Source organism: Chiloscyllium plagiosum, chromosome 11, assembly GCF_004010195.1.
Source record: "Chiloscyllium plagiosum isolate BGI_BamShark_2017 chromosome 11, ASM401019v2, whole genome shotgun sequence".
In the NCBI taxonomy this organism is placed as follows: domain Eukaryota; kingdom Metazoa; phylum Chordata; class Chondrichthyes; order Orectolobiformes; family Hemiscylliidae; genus Chiloscyllium; species Chiloscyllium plagiosum.
Genome location: NC_057720.1, coordinates 35803342 through 35825360, shown reverse-complemented (window position 1 = coordinate 35825360; position 22019 = coordinate 35803342). Strand labels below are relative to the sequence as shown.

General features: G+C 40.2%; 1 protein-coding gene across 1 annotated transcript in view; it reads right to left on the bottom strand.

The window, feature by feature from the left end:
- The window catches only part of LOC122554292 (E3 ubiquitin-protein ligase RNF220-like), a 309819-nt gene that overhangs the window by 50953 nt on the left and 236847 nt on the right, over positions 1 to 22019 (bottom strand). The window contains exon 2 of the mRNA XM_043699078.1: positions 17434 to 17560. Coding sequence (XP_043555013.1) covers positions 17434 to 17560 — 127 coding nt within the window. The remainder of the gene's footprint in view (positions 1 to 17433; positions 17561 to 22019) is intronic.

Sequence of the window (22019 nt, the reverse complement as noted above, 5' to 3'; positions counted from 1 at the left end):
TTATCACTATATCACGTGGTAAAATTTTAACATTATAATCCTTGTATGAATTGCATCACCCATCCACTAAATGTAAAACACTGTTGTAACAGCAGCTGTTAAAAATTCTCAATCAGCAAACAAAGTGAGACAAAAGACTATTTTGAGTTTTGCAGAACCAATTTTTTTTTAAAAAGCTACATGTTATCTCAAAAAGAGGGTCAAATGATAGCCACAAACCTATGAATGATAACATCATTTGATAACCCCACAACGGAATAATTCTATTCATCATCACTTTCTGCACACCAATATGTATTGTAAAACAGTGTATAATTTCTCAGTTATGCTTTTGCCTACCATATGAATCTCCAATATAGAATTTCAATATGATAAAACAATTCACCCTTTCTCATGAAACACAGAAAAATAAACTTCTTAACTATGCAGTATTTAACTTAGGACAATTTACACAGCCCTGCTCAACCCAGCATTTAACCTCAGCTCTTCTTACTTCTGTGGCCATAAGGGTTCAGAACTGTGTCTTTTGGTGACATTTCTGCATGAAAAGTATGCTGCTTTAAATGGACATGATATTATGGTATGTAAAATGCAATGTGTGGGAATTTTTTTCTCTCCCAATGTATGTGCTTTACATTGAAATTTTCTCCAATCTCAGTCATGCTATCAAAGAAGTGTATGAAAGTCAGACATTTCAGCAAAGATATGGTGGAGGAGGAAGTGGGAAAGGGGGAAAAAAGAGTGGAGTGAGTTCAGGAATAAAACCACTGGACACTTCATCTGCTAACTGCAAATCTTCCTCCCAGTGCACAATCATTTCTTATTTTTACTTAATTTAGATCACATCAAAAGCCATGGATTATAAAGAGTTAACTCTACAGTGGATCATTGGGAGGAATAAAAAAGCTAAATTATAAAAAAGCTAAATCATAAACTCTGCTGACACCGTTGTCTGCTGATGACAAATGAAAAGGAATGATGCTTTTGCCTAAATAATAGTTGTTATCGAATAAAAGACAAGTCTCGTCTCCTGATACACTCATCCTTATATACAAGTAGCAGAAGAATAACGCTTCAGTATTAATTATTAAATAATGGCTCCCTTTGTACCATGATAGATAACATTCAATCCATTCAGTTATTCAGGCAATACTGGCTAATCTTTAGCACAATGGCTCCCTGAACATTTTCCCTCCTCCCTGCCCTCTTTAACCCTTTTTGGTTCTTATAATGTTGAATCCATATTCTATTGATCAAAATAATGTGAACCGATTTCATTTTAAGATATAAACTGATTTTAAGATACGAACTGATTTCCCAAACTTTTCAAAAGAATATTACAGTTTAAATGTTATAAATGGTTTAGTAGATTAAAGGAGCTTTTGGATATCTATTGACATAATCCATCTTGTACAAATATTGATGGCAGTTGAAAGCTATAACAGTAATCCATGACATTTGGATTTCAGACATAACAGGAATGTAATACAATGCACAAAACTGAACACTAAGGATAATACCAGACACTGGGGTTCATATCTAAATACTCTTATCCTGTATTTCTAGTGAGCAGCCAAAGAGAGAATGAGTCAAAAATCAAGTTACTACACAGTTGTGCAGTTCCTTCAACTGCAAAAAAGCTTACTGCTCCATTCAAAGGCACATAATTAGTGAATTTATCTACACTGTCATCTGCATCTACACTGATTGTTTCATATCCTTCATTTTAAACATTGCTGGTAAAGAGTTTGTTTTTCAGCTATTCATCAGTATAATGCTCAGATCTGCATTATACTGCAAGTACATGTAAGAGGTAGCAATGGAAACAAGGGAGAAAATTGGGATTTTCATTCATTGAAGAAAACTTTTACAACTTTCTGGAACATACCCAACTCCTTGTTAAGTTAGAACAGGGACGAGGCTGCCAAAGGTGATATGAGAGGTTGTGTGCAATTACGTAAACTGGAGAGGCTGTAGGATAAGAAGGGTCTAGAAACCTGAGAGATTTATAGGTGAGTTAGGGACAGAGCATGAAAACTGATTGACAGAGTCAATGAAAGCATGGTGGAGAACAGATTATATGAACTACTGTGATCTGGATTTTTTACTTCATATATCTGTTGATAATCTGAACGTCAAAGCAAAACAGGATGGTTGCATTAGTGGTGAGGATAACTTTTGGAGTAAATAAGTTGTTTTGTTGTTCATTGTGCTTCATCTTCTCTAACATGGTATAATAGCAGCTTTACTTAAGACATCATCGGAAAACGGAAAGGTGTTTTGGTTAACCATAACTATGATTTTCAATGTAACAAATATTGACCTGTAACTGTCCTTTGAATTTGTTATTCAGAACAGATTCTTTGCCTTTCATTTAATTACTAGAGTACCACATACAGGGATGATAAAAAATGAAGGAACAAATGCATATGTGTTTGTATCAAGTTATACTGCTATGGATAACTGATTGTATTACACCAAGGTGATTGAAGTAGAGGCCAAGCTGTGCATTTGACAGTTACACTGTCTGCTTGAAAGTAGCTTGAACTGTGTTTTCTTGTGCATAAAAATATTAGATTATTCATGCTTGTGCTTTTGAAGCCATGCTTTTATCTTTAAGATGCCACCATGATAAATACCTTCTACCAACTTCAGCGACTTTTCAGCAGTAAGTACAAAATTAGATTTGGCACTTTGTCAGTCTGGCTGCAGACATGCCATAATATTGAGGAAAATCTCTGTATGCCTATCTGAGCTTCCCTTAGAGGTGTCCTTGGCTTTAGCCAGACCTAAAATAGTGACCTATTGGCAATTGGCACCAGTGAGAGCTATTTCTCCTTGTCAGCACTCGGATTTTTTCGATCAGAGACAATGAGCGGTATTTCCCCTGGAGGTTTTTTAACTCTACGTTCAAGTTAAATGGTGGACCAGAAACCCACTCTGTGTGGGAAACGGTCACTGCTTGGAATGTTTCCCTGACATGGCCAAGTAACAGCCAGAGGGCAGGTTCACTGTTGAAGGGAAGCGGACAGGCTCTCAATGCTGCAGGGCCAATTAGCAGCCATCCAACTTGAAAGGAGAAGTAGGACATGATGGCAGTTACATAAGGCAAAGAATGCTCCAAAACAGAGGTGCTCCTTCTTGAGCCTTCTGGAGTATAACAAATAATGGATTTTGAGGCCAGGCCACAATCCATTAGGAAGTTGAACTGTGGAAGGATTTGAGGTTGAGTGAGAGGATAGTAACCTGCTACAGGTTGGCCTGCAGCTGATGCAACATCCAATCAGGCAAGGACTGTCTTTAGGCTTAACTGAAGCATTAGCACATCCCAGTCTGCTGCTGGGTAGCATACTGTGAGCACCTAAATTGGCCTACCACCACCGACAGGAACAAGGAGGCTGACAAAAGCTCTCTGAAGTTCTTAAATGTCCTAAAATGGCCCTTAATAAACCATGTTGGCTACCCATTACGTGTAGCATATACCCCTGCCAAACCCTCCCCAGATACGCAAAGGCCTGGATACACAAAAGAGCTGAGAAACTCACATCCTGGCTAATGAAGTTATTATTACTTCACACATGCCTCCAATTCTCATTTCAATAAATGAAATCTCCATTCATTATGTCCAATAGCATATTTGTCATCGGATCCATATTTTAGGATTATCTTCAATGACAATATTGCTGTTTAAGGGTATCTGACGACATAAAACGAACATCAGAAAGATGGCATTTGTCTTATATTCATCTCTACTCAGAGAGGATTCTTTGTTTAGATGCTTTGGATATCCAAATGGCTCTGAGGAAGTCTGGTGTGGAAAAGCTCCTTTCCCTGTATGCTGTAGGGTTTTAATTTCGCTGTGTGTATGTTTGTTAAACAGGATCCCTATGTGGAAGTCAGTCTGATTGCAGGTTTGGCTCCCTGTCAAGTAGGAGATACTGCAAGATAAGCCATAATGCACAAGTAGATGGATTTGTTACTCAGACTAAAGATCCTGGTGTGGCAAGTCAGAGAGTGGAGTGATCAGTGTGGCCCAGAGAGAGAGAGAAATTGGGGCAGAGAAGAGGGGGTCAGATTTTCAAACATTACTGAGCTCATGGGTGGATGTGGGTACTGGCAGATGGGTAGTTTCCCAGTCCCATTCTTAAATTGGCTAATCTGTGAGAGACAGATTCAGAGTTTGATGGGAAGTCATTTTTGTCAGGTCAACCTCCAGTTGATGAGCATGGCAGGGAGACAGGCTAACAGTCTGAAGACAGGCAACCTCCAACAGGCCAGGATGTCAGTCATCCACACAGGCCGAAAGCCATCCCTGTCCTCCTCGGTGTGGATGCTGCCAAAAACTGCTTTATTAAGTGATTTCCCCATCCATCCCCTAACCTATCCCTAATCCTGATACCTTTTCTATTTTTTCATTTTAATTTTTGAAGAAGTTGGTGAAAGGGCACTTTCACATTGTTGGACCCTCTCAGTTTCTTACCCTTACTGTATTTGGCTGCTTGAAGGCTAAGGACCTCTGATTGGTATCCAGTTTTGAAATCCCACTTCTTCACCTTTACAGGACTGGAAACCTCTTTGTATGTCAATCAAATGGATGTCTCAGTCAAATTTCCAACATATGACTGTTTGCCACCAGGAATGGGCTCTGGACCCAGGAACAGTTCTCTGTTCCGTGCTCCAAAGGAATGGTGCTTGAAGGTGGCGTTTGCAAGTGTATCAGTGAATGAGAAGCATGAAGAATCAATGATTATGGGGCACAGGGGCTCAAATGCTGCATATAGAGGGTAGGCGGGAACTACATATTCTTAACTCACAAGCAGTTCTGTAAAGGCATTTTTGTTTTATGCACATCAGTCCATTCAGCTACTGGGTTTTTCAGTCTGGTTAAACAGTAAAAGATAAAATTTGAAATGTAATTAAAATATTTAAACATGTAAACTCCTGGCAGCAGGTTGGTCATTCATTGCCTCCCCATATCCCCAACCTTGGAAGCTGGAGGGGTGGAAGCAGATTGAGTTCAAAGTTGAAGTTTTATTTTAACCCTTTACCTTCTCATCCAACCCAAACCTATCACTTTTCATGGCTTAAAATTTCTTCCATATTTTAGAGTTAGTGTAAACAGCTCCACAACTTTAACTGAATGGTGAGCACCAGCATAAGCACAATGGGCTAAATGGTCTCCTTCTAAATTCTAATTTCTTTGAGTGTATGGAATATTTCCATTCACTGATTTTGGGAACAGAATATCAAATAGACTGAATATGAAAGAGGATATAACATCTATAATCTGTTACCTGCTTGAAATTTGGACAAACAGTAAATACAAAAATCCACTAGGATACAGTCCTGGCAGAATGCCATTTGTAGCTTTTTGTTGTATTCCTGTCCAACTTATGGCAGGTGTCTGCCTGCTGAGCTGCACGTATTTGGGACATACATTCATGAGGCTTTTCACTTCACTGTGTAATGTATAGTAACATATTGGATAAGTACAGTAATAAAAAGTAATGAACATGTACTGTAAGATAATGTACTGTGCTCGAGTTGAAATATAATGTAATGTACATGTTCTGTAATATAATGTAACCTAATGTACTGTGGAATTGTGGTATCAATCAGCATCAAATCCTCCAATGTCAGGTTAGATGCTGAAAAAAGTTCTCCTTATTCCGCACTACCAATGTGCTTTCTCAGCACTTTGACCATTGCACTGGTGTGAATATTTCCATTCCCCTAAGTAGCCATTCTCATGGCCTTTCTGAGTAAGATGATGATTAAGTGCAAATTAGTGCTGAGTTATGAACCAATTGTGTGCTACAGGTTAAGACATCCCAACCCCTTTTCATTTACAACTGGCAAAGAAAGGAGACTTTACTGTCGTTAGTCTGATCTACATTCATTCTCCCTAACTGTCAAAAAGAAAGTCTACTGTGCTTAGTAAATTCAGGTAAATTTGTATAATACAGGAATCATTTCAAATGGACATTCCCTATCAGTCTTCATTCCATTAGGTGATGCTTCATATAATTAACTCTAAAGTTGCATAGGTCAAAGTACATATGGATATGATTTGAATTGTCTATATTTTAATATCATTTATTTCAGGGTTTGGAATTCAGCCTCATGGCATTTGGGTTTGGTCCATATGTCTGAAAGGGTTTCCATGTTTAACATATAACTATTTCTGTAGCCACAGTATATTCTTTTAAAAACAATACAATACAAGAGAGAATGTTCCTGGTTTTGTTTTCACTGGAACAGTTACTTTTATGAATGAACAAAGTCAGCAGTGATGCAATTTGGGTTTCAATTTAGGTCACGGTTTTTTTTTGGGGAAGCAGCCAGAACATGGAAATAACTTTTGGTTTTCAGTTTGTCAATTTTGTAAAATGTTGTCTTAATTAAAGCTGAATGTGTTAAACTGTTACTTCAGATGAAAGGAGATGGTTTAGAAATGTCAGGAAATAGGTTGTCTCAGTGGAAGGAGATTAGTTTTAAAGTTCCAAACCAAAAGTGTTTGGTTACAATACTGAAGGGATTGCTTGAAGCTGTAAAAGCATATGCTAAGATATATGAAAGCTCAAAGAAGAGAATATCAGATTCTTACAAGTCGGGATTAAAGTACTTATTAAGTAAAACTAAACGTGTGATAGAGAAGGGTAACTCTCTCTGTTTTTGAGTATTGAAAAGAGCTGTTGTTGAGATTAACATGATTTCAAGATCTTTAAATGTGTTAATATTAAATAGTTTGATTTATTCCATTTCATCTTCATTTCTTTAACACAAGTTCCATTTTATTGGAAAAAAACAGATCTGCAACATTGTGTGCCTTATGTTTCAATGACAGAATGCATTATTAAAAACAAACTATGAACTATCAAGCCAGATTTCAGTCTAGGTTCTATTTGTCCAGTAATAACATCAGCTAGTATCATTAAATAAGTGATCACAAAACATATTGGAGATGTAGACATTAATGGCATTCAACTGAAGATGCTTAAATAAATGGGTGAGGAGTATAATAAGCTGTTTGTTCCCTAATATTTAATCTCTGACCTGGTTCTGTACCCTGAATATTTACATGGAATTTCAGTTAAGATTATAATCAATGGTGACACCTCAGATGTGGATGGTGAGGAGTTTGATGACAGTTAAACCATACCAAGAGGATGAGTTTATATTTTTATTAGAAGGTCAGATGCTTATTGCAGGTGGTCATCACGGTTTGGTATTTGTGTGGTACAAATGTTACTTGCCAGTTCTCAGCCCACGTCTAACATTGTCCAGGCCTTGCTGCATGAAACCATTTTCTGTCTCGTGACCTAAGTAGTAGTGAATGGCACTGAACACTCTGCAATCATCAGAAAACATTTACATTTCTGATCTTATGATTGGTGACAAATGAAGTGACTCAAGATGGTTAGGCCTAGAACATTAAACTGAGCAGCCCTTGCATTGAAGTGGTTAAGATGGTTTGCCTCCAACAACTACAGTTATCTTCCTTTGTACCAGGTATGATTCCAACCAGTGCAGAGTTGGCCCCTTGGTTTCCACTGACTTCAATTTGTAAGGATTCTTTGAAGCCACGTTAAGTCATCTCTCCTGATGTCAAGGACATCATTTATGGCGAAACTTATAAGTTCAACATTTTTGTTTAAATTTTGGCTTGGGCTATTCAATAACATCTAAAGTTGAGTGATTCTGGCAGAACCCAACCTGAGCATCATTGAACACATTATTAGTGAGTATGTCACTTGACGGCACTGCTGATCACACATCATATCACTTCACTGATGCTTGACAATAGACTTATGGGGCACTAATTTACTTGTATTTAACATTTCCTGCATTGTTTAATGGATATGCCATGGCAATTTCCTACTTTGTCAGTCTGATGCCAACATTGTGGCTATACTGGAAGAGCTTGGCTGAAGTTCTTGAGCAGAAGTCTTCAGCCCTGCAGCCAAGAAGCTATTAGGGGCTAAAACCTGGGTCTATCCACTGTACTCACCCATTTCTTGATATCTCATGGAGTGAAATATATCCTTTGTAGACTGACTTCTGTGATGGTGGTGGTCTCAGGATAAGGTGAGATGAATCATTCACTTGATACTTCTGACTGAAAATGGTTGCTAATGCTTCATCCTTGTATTTTGTGTTGGAATCATCATCATTGAGGATAATGGTGTTCACAGATACTCCTTTTCCAGTTGCTTAATTATCTATCATCATTCAGGACTGGTTATGGCATAAACTTAAAAGTTTTGATCTGATCTGCCAGTTTTTTTCATAAGTACAGGTTTGTACAAGGGATTATTGGAATTACACAACGTGTCTGGAGAGGGAGTGACTACCAGAGAGTCGACATAGCTTTGATAAACAAAGAGGTCACGTCTTACCAAACTGATTGAATATCCTGAGGTAATTACTATGACATTGATTGTCGGCAGCTCAGGCTTGATATCATTTACATGGATTTTCTAGTTTTTGAAAAGTGTGACACCACTGAGTGCAATACAAGTGGCAGGCAATCTTGAGTTGGAATTGGTTAAAACTTTACAGGCAGGAAGTTATTGCCAATGATAGTGGTTATGTCTGCAGATTGATGACTATTGTAATCATGCAGGAATTAGAATTAGAACCACTGTTTTTCACAATCTTTATTGAAACAGCAGCATGGACGAGGCATTGACAGAACATGGTTGAGCATAAGTTGGCTGCCAGATTAGTTTACACAACATTATAAAGAGCTTTGGGATCTCCTGAGCATTTGACAGGTGTACTAAAAAATTTAATTACTTTTTTCCATCATTTAATAAATAGGAAATTAGGACTAACTCATGACATGAATTTAGCATATAAAATTTTCAATAATCTCTGGTTAAAAGTTTCAAACACAACCCCCAAAATGCACTACCGCGTTTGTTTACTTAACATAAGTTGACATAGTTGTCAATTAGTTGTGGAACTGGCAGTGCAGTAAAACTGTCATTGGACAAGGTCCAGACTAAGTTCTACAAATGTACCTTAATATCCACCATTGGAATTTGAATGCAATCAATAAAAATCTGGAATTAAAAGGCTGACTAAAAGGAACCATGAAATCTTTGTCAATTGTTGAAAAAAACCTGTCGATGAAATCTGAAGAAAGGAATGAAACTGGACAGAGTATCTGGCACTGACCTAGTTACAGGAAATGGCAATGGCAATGGCAAATTCAGGCTTGTTGATCCTAAACATCCTCCTCACTAACAGCTTGGGGCTTGTGACAGACTTTTCATGCAATAGCCTGACACAGTCACACTCACAAAACCATGCCATGGAAGCTATCTCCTAGACACTATTATCACCATCCCTTGGTATGTCCTGTCCTATTGACAGGATAAACCACTGGAGAAAAACTCTAATCTTCACATTAAGGATACCTTCCATTATATTTTATAGTTAAATGAGGTAGATTTTCAAAACATCGAGGAACTTGAAATGAACAACAATGAGTCATCAGGACCAGCAGAATTGTATTAAACTCCATTGTATAACCATATGGTCCACCATATCCACCATTCCACCATTGTCAGGAAACAGGGAGATCAACCCTGGTACAATGAGGAGTGCAGTGAGGTATGCAAGGAGCAGCACTAAGCATATCTAAAAATTAGGTGACAATCTGGTAAAGCAACAGTTTTGCATGTCAAGCAGCACAAAGAGCATAGGATAGACAGAGCTAAGTGGTCCCTCAACCAACAGATCAGATATAACTTGTGGTATCCCGCCACATCCAGTCATGAATGGTGGTAGACCATTAAACAACTAACAAGAGGATAAGGTTTCACAAATATCCCCTTCCTTAATGATGTGGAATCTCAATACATCAGTGTGAAAGACAAAGCTCAAGCATTCACAACTATCTCCAGCCAAAAGTGTCAAGTGGATGATCTATTTCCTTAGGTCCCCATCATCACAGATGCCAAACTTCAGCAAACGTGATTTACTCCCCATAAAATAAAGGCACAGCTGAAGGCATTAGATATTGTAAAGACTATCGGTCCTGACAACATTCCAGCAATAGTACACTGAACATATGCTCAAGAATGAGTTGCGCCCACAGCAATTTGTTGTGCTACACCTATTACACGTGCAACGAACCAGCAGTGTAGAAAATCGTCCAGCCATGTCCCATCCACAAAACTCTAGACAAACTCAACCCAGCCAATTACTGCTCATTCAGTTATTCTCAGTCATCAGCAAGTCTGCATTTAAAAAGGATCAGTGTCACAAACCTCTGGCTAAACTGAAGACAATGGTAATGAAGAACCTAACTTCATTAGTTGCAGTCACAGCTAGCACAAAGGAAGGCAGTTGTGATCATTTGATGTAAATCATTTCAGTCATGGGGACATCACTGCATGTGGTCTTCAAAGTGGTACCCTGGGCCCAAACATGTTCAGGTGTTTCACCAATGACCTTCTCTCCATCAAAAGATCAGGAGCAGGAATGTTTTGATTAGATTAGATTAGATTAGATTATTTACAGTGTGGAAACAGGCCCTTTGGCCCAACAAGTCCACACCGATCCTCCGAAGAGCAACCCACCCAGACCCATTCCCCTACATTTACCCCTTCACCTAACACAATGGGCAATTTAGCATGGTCAATTCACCTAACCTGCACATCTTTGGGAGGAAACCGGAGCACCTGGAGGAAATCCACAACCCACGCAGACACAGGGAGAATGTGCAAACTCCACACAGACAGTTGCCTGAGGCAGGAATTGAACCTGGGTCTCTGGCGCTGTGAGGCAGCAGTTCCGCCCCCGTGCCACCGTGCCACCCCCTGTGCCACCATGCTGCCGGGGAGTGAGCGAGAGGGGGGAGACAGAAATGATTGTACGATGTTCAGCACCATATACAACTCCTCAGGTACTTACAAAAATATATATATAAAGGGAAACCTAGGAATTATAGACCAGTCAGCCTGACATCAGTAGTGGGGAAAATGCTTGAGTCCATTTTAAGATAGCCCTTAGAAAACAGTGGCAATGTCAGACAGAGTCAGCATGTATTTATGAAAGGGAAATCACTCTTGACAATTCTACTGGAATTCTTTGAGGATATAATTCATACAATGGTGAGAGGAACCAGTTGATACGATTTATACGGACTTTCAGATGATTTTCAATAAAATCCCATACAAGAGATTAGCATGTAATATTAAAGCAAATGGAACTGGGTGTACTGTACCAAGGTGGATGGAATACTGAATGGCACACAGGATACAAAGGGTCGGAATAAGTAGGTCCCTTTCAAAATGGTAAACAGTGATTAAGAGATGACTGCTAGCATCCCAGCTTTTCAAAACACATATTAATGATTTAGATGAGGGAACTAAATGTATTATCTCAAAATTTGCAAATCAAACGAAGCTGCGTGGGAGGGGGAGCTGTGAGGAGGGCAAAGATATTTCAGTATGATTTGGATAAGCTGAGTGAGTGTGCAAATGCAAGGCAGCTGCAGGCTAATATGGATAAAGGTGAAGTTATCCATTTGGGGAGCAAGAACAAGGAAGACAGATTAGAATCTGAGTGACTATAAATTAAGAGAAGGAAATTTGCACTGAGATCTGGGTGTCCTCGTTACTGAAAGTAAGCATGCAGGTGCAGCAGGCAGTCAAGGAGGCAAATGGTATGTCGGCCCTAATGAGAGGATTCGTGTACAGGATTAGGGACGTCTTATTGCAATTGTACAGGGCCTTGGTGAGACCACATCTGGAATATTAGGTGCAGTTTTAAACTCCTTATCTGAGGAAGAATGTTTTTGTTCCAGAGGGATTTCAGTGAAGGTTTACCAGACTGGTTCCTGGGATAACAGGACTGGCATATAAAGACAGTCACAGAGCCATGGAGATGTTTGGCATGGAAACAGACCCCTTAGGTCCAACTCGTCCATGCCAACCAGATATCCCAAACTAATCTAGTCCTATTTGCCAGCACTTGGCCAATATTCCTCTAAACCCTTCCTAATCATATACCCATCCAGGGAATCGTTCAGGATTGTATTTGCTGGAGTTCAGAAAAATGAGGCGAGATCTCATAGAAATCTATAAAATTCCAATAGGACTAGATAGGGTAGATGAAGGAATGATGTTCCCAGTGACGGGGCAGTCCAGAATCAGGGGTGTCGGTTTAACGATTGGAGTAAGTCAATTAGGACTGAGATATCGAGAAATTTCTTCACTCAGAAAATGGTGAAACTGTGGAATTTGTTACCTCAAAAAGCAGTCAAGGCCAAAACGTTGCATGATTTAAAGAAAGAGTTGGATATAGGACTTGAAGCTAAAGAGGTCAAAAGATATGGGGTAAAATTTGGAACAAGCTCCCAAGTTAAATGATCAGCCATGAACATGATGAATTGCAAAGCAGGCTGGAAGGGTTGAATGGCCTACTCCTTCTCCTATTTTTCTGTTTTTCTGAAGTCATGCTTGTCCAAAAACAGCAAGACTTGGACAACATTTAGGCTTAGGCTGATAAGTGGCAGGTGACATTTGCATGACAGAAGTTCAAGATGACAAACATCTCAGTAGCATTACCATCAGTGACTCATGTCATCTTCCCACAACCTGATCCTCACCTCCACTATTAATGTGCTGGACATTACCAGTAACTGAACTGGACTAGCCATATAATACTGTAGCTCCAGGAGCAGGTCAGAATCTAGGAATTCTGCATTAATAATTCACCTACTGATTTTCCAAAGCCTGTCCTCCACTTATAAGAGACGTAATAGAAAACCCTGCACTTGGCAATGACACCCACATCTTAAGAATGAATAAAAATAGCCGTCTTTAATATATTGTTGCATTTTAGTAAATGGTTTACCTAAAATAATGTTAATTAAAATTAAGTGCATATTTTCCTACAGAAGCTAAACTACAGTTTTAGTAAAACATTTATTTTTAAAAAGTCTTTCCTGGTAGGTAGTGAGTCATACAGTCATAAAGATGTACAGCATGGAAACAAACTCTTCAGTCCAACCTGTCCATGCTGACCAGATATCCCAACCCAGTCTAGTCCCACCTGCCAGCACCTGGCCCATATCCCTCCAAGCCCTTCCTATTCATATACCCATCCAAATGCCTCTTAAATGTTGCAACTATACCAGCCTCCACCACATCCTCTGGCAGCCCATTCCATATACATACCACCCTCTGCGTGAAAAAGTTGCCCCTTAGGTCTCTTTTATATCTTTCCCCTCTCACCCTAAACCTATGCCCTCTAGTTCTGGACTCCCCGATCCCAGGGAAAAGACTTTGCCTATTTATCCTATCCATGCCCCTCGTAATTTTGTAAACCTCTATAAGGTCACCCCTCAGCCTCCGACGCTCCGGGAAAACAGCCCCAGCCTGTTCAGCCTCTCCCTGTAGCTCAGATCCTCCAATCTTGGCAACATCCTTGTAAATCTTTTCTGAACCCTTTCAAGTTTCACAACATCCTTACGATAGGAAGGAGACCAGAATTGCACGCAATATTGAGGTTAGAGATCAATCTGAGACTGGTACAAGATGAAAAAAGAAGCGAGTCAAACAGTCAGGGCAGGCAGGGACAAAGCAGAGAACAAGGTAGGACTGATAAATTAAACTGCATTTATTTCAATGCAAGAGGCCTAACAGGGAAGGCAGATGAACTCAGGGCATGGTTAGGAATGTGGGACTGGGATATCATAGCAATTACAGAAACATAGCTGAGGGATGGACAGGACTGGCAGCTTAAATGTTCCAGTATACAAATGCTACAGGAAGGATAGAAAGGGAGGCCAGACAGGAAGGGGAGTGGCATTTTTAATAAGGGATAGCAATACAGCTTTGCTGAGGGAGGATATTCCTGGAAATACATCCGGGAAGTTATTAGGGTGGAACTGAGAAATAAGAAAGGGATGATCACCTTGTTGGGATTGTGTTCTAGACCCCCTAATAGTCAGCGGGAAATTGAGAAGCAAACTTGTAAGGAGATTTCAGTTACCTATAAGACTAATAGGTGGTTATGGTAGGGAATTTTAACTTTGCAAACATAGACTGGACTGCCATAGTTTAGATGGAGAGGAATTTGTTAAGCACGTGCAAGTAAATATTCTGATTCAATATGTGGATGTACCAACAAGAGAAGGTGCAAAACGTGACCTACTGTTGGGAAATAAAGGCAGGGCAGGTGACTGAGGTGTCAGTAGGGGAGCACTTTGGGGCCAGCGACCATAATTCTATCAGTTTTAAAATAGTGATGCAAAAGGACAGACCAGACCTAAAAATTGAAGTTCTAAATTGGAGGAAGGCTAATTTTGATGGTATTAGGCAAGAACTTTCAAAAGCTGATTTGGGGCAGATGTTCGCAAGTAAAGGCTGGAAAATGGGAAGCCTTTAAAAATGACATAACGAGAGTCCAGAGACAGTATATTCCTGTTAGGGTGAAAGGAAAGGCTGGTAGGTATAGGGAATGCTGGATGAATGAAGAAATTGAGGGTTTGATGAAAGGAGCAAATGTCAAATATAGACAGGATAGATCGAGTGAATCCTGAGTGTAAAGGCAATAGGAACATACTTAAGAGAGAAATCAGGAAGACAAAAAGGGGACATGAGATAGCTTTGGCAAATAGAGTTGAGGAGAAGCAAAAGGGTTTTTACAAATACATTAAGGACAAAAGGGTAACTAGGGAGAGAATAAAGTCCCTCAAAGATCAGCAGGCAGCCTTTGTGTGGAGCGACAGGGGATGGGGGTGATACTAAACGAGTATTTTGCATTGGTGTTCAGTGTGGAAGAGGCCATGGAAGATACAGAATGGAGGGAAATAGATGGTGACATCTTGAAAATGTCTGTATTCCAAAGAAGAAGTACTGGAAGTCTTGAAATGCATAAAAACGCATAAAAGTGGTCAAATTCCCAGGATCTGATCATGTGTATCCAAGAACTCTGTGGGAAGTTAGGAAAGTGATTGCTGGGCCTCTTGCTGAGATATTTGTATCATCGATAGTCACAATTGAAGTGCTCGAAAACTGGGGGTTGGCAAACGTGGTGCCACTGTTTAAGAAGGGTGGTAATGACAAGCCAGGGAACTATAGAGCCTGATGTTGCATCAGTGAGCCTGATGTCGGTGGTGGGCAAGTTGTTGGAGGGACAGGATGCACATGTATTTGGAAAGGCAAGGATTAATTAGGGATAGTCAGCATGGCTTTGTGCATGGGAAATCATTTCTCACAAACTTGATTATGAGTTTTTTGAAGAAGTAACAAACAGGATTGATGAGGGCAGAGCAGTAGACATGACTACATGGACTTCAGTAAGGCTTTCAACAACGTTCCCCATGGGAGACTGGTTAGCAAGGTTAGATCTCATATAATACAGGGAGGACTAGCCATTTGGATACAGAACTAACTCAAAGGTCAAAGACAGAGATTGTTGTGGAGGATTGTTTTTCAGACTAGAGGCCTGTGACCATTGGAATGCCACAAGGATCGGTGCTGGGTCCTCTACTTTTTGTCATTTACATAAATGATTTGGATGTGAGCATAAGAGGTGCAATTAGTAAGTTTGTAGATGACACCAAAATTGAAGGTATAGTGGACAGCGAAGAAGGTTACCTCGGATTACAACGGTATCTTGGTCAGATGGGCCAATGGGCTGAGAAGTGGCAGATGTTATGAAACTTGAAAGGGTACAGAAAAGATTTACAAGGATGTTGTCAGGGTTGGAGGATTTGAGCTGTAGGGAGAGGTTGAATGGGCTAGGGCTGTTTTTCCTGGAGCATCGGAGGCTGAGGGGTGACCTTTAGAGGTTTATAAAATCATGAGGGGCATGGATAGGGTAAATACCCAAGGTCTGTTCCCTGGGGTGGGGAAGTCCAGAACTAGAGGGCACAGGTTTAAGGTGAGAGGGGAAAGATATAAAATAGAGGTAAGGGGCAACTTTTTCATGCAGTGATGCATGTGTGGAATGGGCAGCTAGAAGAAGTGGTGGAGGCTAGTACAATTGCAACATTTAAAACACATTTGGATGGGTTTATGAATAGGAAGGGTTTGGAGGGATATGGGCCGGTGCTGGCAGGTGGCAGATTGAATTGGGATATCAAGTTGGATGAGTTGAACCGAAGGGTCTGTTTCCGTCCTGTACATCTCTATGACTCTATAACATTTTGTTTCGAATAGCACAATCATTTTTAATTTTGGAAATACCTTCCACACTAAAATTACACTGTAGATCTGGGTCAAGGCCTGAGAGAGGTGCTGTGAGACTTTCTGGCAGAGATAATCTCAAACTGTTTCAGTTTGATACCTAAGGGAGTGTATATACAGCAAGATGTCAAACCAGGTTTAAAAATGCCCAGGGGGTTCCTTTGGACCTTCTGAGCACTGTTTAAACCTACTCGACATTAATTTAAATGCTTCGTCAATTCAAGCATGGTCTCCAAACATTTAAACTTTAACCGCTGGGTGACGGACTTTGTGCAAGCATACATAAAGCTTTCTCCAGGGCATAACAACTGGAGTTTTGGCTAAACAAGACACTGGTTAGAGCCTGTACTAGATAGCTGTGGGATAACTGCAGTGTTAATTTCTATATAGAACAATAAAAGATATTGAGCTGCCTGATTCAATACATTCGTCTTTTTAACAGTTATGTAATAAATAAAATTTATACCTTGTACCAGATTGGCCTGGCAATAGAGGAATGTTTGGTTGGACAGTTTCATTGCCTATGTGAATTTAAGCTGGCCAGTTGGATGTCTGGAATTTATGGCTCCAGCAAACAAAATTTGTTGATCAATTTTAAAACTATTTCCCAAATCTGTCAATGGAAGGTAAACACAACTAACCTCTGAAAACAAATCTGCGCAACTAAAGTATTGGCTCATACTCAGAATTGGCTGCCAGTTCTCTAGCTAAGCAGTAAATATATCACTTTTTGTCATTCTGTTCTCTCCACCACAATATTAGCCATTAACAAATTTGTCACCAGACAGCCATTTCATGCAAATAACTAGATTGTGTTCTGCACATAATAACGTGCAAAATAATAACAGTGGAACTCTCCCAATCCATCGTGTTAATTACACCTTCTTGTTTAACATAAAGAAAACAGTGAGAAAAACAAAAAAAAAGTGACCTCAAAAAATAATGCAGGCAATAAATGGTGCTAAAAGGAGAATATTGAAGCTGGGTCTTTAACTCATCAGTAATAGATGTTCATTTTAATCCGAACCCAGCCTGAGTGACTGGGTGCTTGTGCACTCCATCACTACTGACAACACAGATAATCTGTGTGTAAATCTTATCAGCTTGCCTGCTTCCATGATAGTTTGCAATAAGTTTTTTTTAACTCCCTGTGTGTATGTGTGGTTTCCTTAATGTTGTGCTATTGACACTAGTTAAAAAAAAGTTAAAGGTGCCATACCATGTGTTTTGAGTGAGCTTTTCCAGTTCCTGTTCCATATGATCTTGAAGCTCATTTGGTCGGAGCAGAACCTGACAGATGGGACAAATTGGGGCTTGCGTATCATACAGGGTCGCTTTCTTCTTACCTAGTTAGAAAAATAGCACAAACATTAGTCCAAAATACCACAGTAAAATCAAGTACCTGAAATTTAATGATTGTCATTTTAATAGATGGTTTACTTAAAGTAATTTTAATTAAAATTAAGTGCATTTTTTTTGCAGAAATTAAACTGAATCAGGTAATTTCTACACACCAGTTTACTTGTCAAGCTTATTCTTGCCCATAACCACCATTATCCAAATATCCTATTATTCTAACAGTACAAAAGGGAATATCAATATATCACCAGCATTCCTCTATTGTTCCTTGTTACGTTTTACTGTTTAAACGACGCAACAGAGACAAATTGGAAGCAAACTGAGTCATTATTAGATTAGATTCCCTACAGAGTGGAAACAGGCCCTTCAGCCGAACAAATCCACACCGACCCTCCGAAAAGCAACTCACCCAGACCCGTTCCCCCCTGACTAATGCACCTAACACTATGGGCAATTTAGCATGGCCAATTCACCTAACATGCACATCTTTGGACTGTGGGAGGAAACCGGAGGAAACCCATGCAGACACAGGGAGAATGTGCAAACTCCACACAGAGAGTCATCCAAGGCTGGAATCGAACCCAGGTCCCTGGTGCTGTGAGGCAGCAGTGCTAACCACTGAGACACCGTGCCACTCTATTATGTATGTTCAAAACTGACATGGACATTTTTAATCAGTAAAGAAATCTTTTTAAGGGGAAAAGGTAGGAATCTGAAGTTGAGGATTATCATTTCAGCCATGATCTCATTGAATGGCAGAGCAGACTCAATGGGCTGAATGGCCGACTAGAACTGGAAGCAAACAGTTTGAATTGTACTTTCCTCTGTTATAACACCCTTATCAGACAAGGCTTTGGATGTTGTATAGGGTGAAGGTCTGAAAGAATTTATGTTGAAGTTGCATTCACTTCACCCAATCTGATGGTGTCACTTATTCTCTCGATAAAGAAACAGTTTAGTCTTTCATGAGGTCCCCAAGGACAGGGAAGTGACATAGCTGGATCTTGATAATTATTATTATGTTAAATTTATTTACTGCTATCATGCAATAAACTACACCTTGTTATTTAAGACAAGTATCTCTTCTTGTTTAGACTATCTGGTGGTCTATCATTCACCGCTGATAGTTACGTGCCCTTAGGCATAGCAATAGAAATGAGGATGGTGGCAGCAAACTATGCAAACACAGCAGTTGATCACCAGAAGATGCAATAGTATTAAAAAGTGAGTTGGCAGTTATTCCTGATGTACTCTCTAACACTTTATTGGTGAAGGTACCATTGTGAGTATTATTTCTTCTCAATCCTACTACAGTACAGATGTGAAACTTGAAAGAGTTCAGAAAAGATTTACAAGGATGTTGCCAGAGTTGGAGGGTTTGAGCCAAGGAAGAGACTGAACAGGCTGGGGCTGTTTTCCCTGGAGGGTTGGAGGCTGAGGGGTGACCTTATAGACATTTATAAAATTTTGAAGGACATGAATAGGGTAAATAGACAAGGTCCTTTCCCCAGGATAGGAGATTCCAAAACTAGAGAGCAGAAGTTTAAGGTGAAAAGGGAAAGACTTAAAAGGGACATAAGGGACAACTTTTTCATGCAGAGGGTGCTGCGTGTATAGAATGAGTTGCCAGAGGAAGTGTTAAAGGCTGGTGCAATTACATTTAACAGGCATCTGGATAGTATTTGAAAAAGAAGAGTGTAGAGGGTAATGGGCCAAATGCTGGAAAATGGGTGGGACTAAATTAATTTAGAATATTTGATCAACATAGATGAGTTGGCCCAAAGGGTTGGTTTCCATGCTGTGCATCTCAATGACTCTACTGTTGTTCCTAAACCAAAGCTGGCAGAAAATATAAAGTAGATATCCAATGACATTTTGCCCTTTTAAGTTTTCTCCTGCTTCTTTTGCTTCTGTCATGACAATTTTATTCCAGCACCACCAGAGATTTTCTTTAAGAGCAAGTTCTGGTTTTCTGGTGAAATATTACTCAAAGCTTGCTATGGTTACAAATTTAGTCCAAGCTAAGAGTGGGCAAGGTTATGGTACTGGGTGATAATGTTGTCCTCGGTCTGCTTTGCTGCAAAGAGATGAGGAGAAAGTGAGGTCTGCAGATGCTGGAGATCAAAGTTGAAACTTTATTGCTGGAACAGCACAGCAGGTCAGGCAGCATCCAGGGAACAGGAGATTCGACGTTTCGGGCACAGGCCCTTCTTCAGGAATGAGCACATTCCTGAAGAAGGGCCTGTGCCCGAAACGTCGAATCTCCTGTTCCCTGGATGCTGCCTGACCTGCTGTGCTGTTCCAGCAATAAAGTTTCAACTGCAAAGAGATGACACTGGGTCTTGGTAATGAATCAGCATGAAATTCTGGCGGCAGACTGTGAATGAAGAAGGGAGATTGGAGCTCACATTACCTATTTTTGCAAATAATATGCACTGTAAGGGCATTTGCTAATTAGCAATTTCAAAAGTAAAAAAAGCAACAAGGAGAGACAAAACATAACGAGTTTTGAGAAGATTTGTAGCTCAGGTTGAGGTTCTGGTTGTAGGCTTGCTCACTGAGCTGGAAGGTTCGTTTCAGACATTCTGTCACCATACTAGATAACATCATCAGTGAGCCTTTGAATAAAGCTTCATCCGGAGGCTCATTGATGGTGTTACTTTGTATGGTGACGAAACGTCTGAAAACGAACCTTCCAGCTCAGTGAGCAAACCTACAACCAAGACAAAACATAAACAGATATTTCCTTCATAACATTTAGAACATTACAACATTTCTGAAAAGTATACATTGATAAGACATAGGAGCAGAAGTAGGCCACTCAGCTCATACAGTCTGCTTTGCCATACAATGGAATCATGGCTGAAATGATAATCAAAGAACAAAGAACAAGGAAAAATCAAGGAACATTACAGCACTAGAACAGGCCCTTCAGCCTCCAAGCCTGCACCGATCCACATCCTCTATCTAAACCTGCCGCCTGTTTTCTAAGGATCTGCAGCCCTTTGCTCCCTGCCCATTCATGTATCTGTCTATTACATGTTAAGTGATGCTATCATTCCCGCCCCTACCACCTCCACTGGCAACGCGTTCTCAGGCACTCATTACCCTCTGCGTAAAGAATTTTGCACACATATCTCCCTTAAACCTTTCCCCTCTCATTTTGAACTTGTGACCCCTAGTAATTGAGTCCCCCATGCTAGGAAAAAGCTTCTTGTTATTCACCCAGTCTACACCTCTCATGACTTTTAAGCCTCAATCAGGTCCCCTCTCAACCTCCGTCTTTCAAATGAAAATAATCCAAATCTACTCAACCTCTCCTCATAGCTAGCACCCTCCAAACCAGGCAACATGCTGGTGAACCTCCTCTGCACTCTCTCCAAAGCATCCACATCCTTTTGGTAACGTGGCGACCAGAACTGTACGCAGTATTCCAAATGTGGCTGAACCAAAGTGTTATACAACTGTAACATGACCTGCCAACTCTTGTTATCAATACCCCGTCTGATGAAGGAAAGCATGTCTTATGTCTTCTTGACCACTCTACTGACTTGCGTTGCCACCTTCAGAGAACAATGGACCTGAACACCCAGATCTCTCTGTAGATTAATTTTCCCCAAGACTTTTCCATATACTGTACAGTTCGCTCTTGAATTTGATCTTCCAAAATGCATCACCTCGCATTTGCACGGATTGAACTTCATCTGCCATTTCTCCACCCAACTGTCCAATCTACCTATATTCTGCTGTATTTTCCCCTTCACTATCTGCTACTCCACCAATCTTAGTGTCATCTGTAAACTTGCTAATCAGGCCACCTATACCTTCCTCCAGATCGTTTATGTATATCATAAACAGTGGTCCCAGCACGGATCCCTGTGGAACATCACTGGTCACAATCTTCCATTTTGAGAAACTCCCTTCCACCACTATTTGCTGTCTCCTGTTTCCCAACCAGTTCTTTATCTATCTTGCTAGTATGCCCTCAAGCCCATGTGACTTTACTTTCTCCATCAGCCTACCATGGGGAACTGAAGTCCATGTATATGACATCTGCAGGCCTTCCCTCATCAATCAACTTTGTCACTTCGTCAAAGAATTCTATTAAGTTAGTAAGACAATGACTTTGTCTGCACACAACCATGTTTTCTGTCACTGATAAGCCCATTTTCTTCCAAATGAGAATAGATCTTATCCCTTAGTATCTTCTCCAGCAGCTTCCGTACCACTGATGTCAGGCTCACCGCTCTATAATTACCTAGATTATTCCTACTACCCTTCTTAAACAAGGGGACAACATGAGCAATTCTCCAGTCCTCTGGGACCTCACTCATGTTCAAGGATGCTGCAAAGATATCTGATAAGGCCCAGCTTTTTCCTCTCTCGCTTCCCTCAGTAACCTGGAATAGATCCCATCTAGACCTGGGGACTTGTCCACTCCAATGC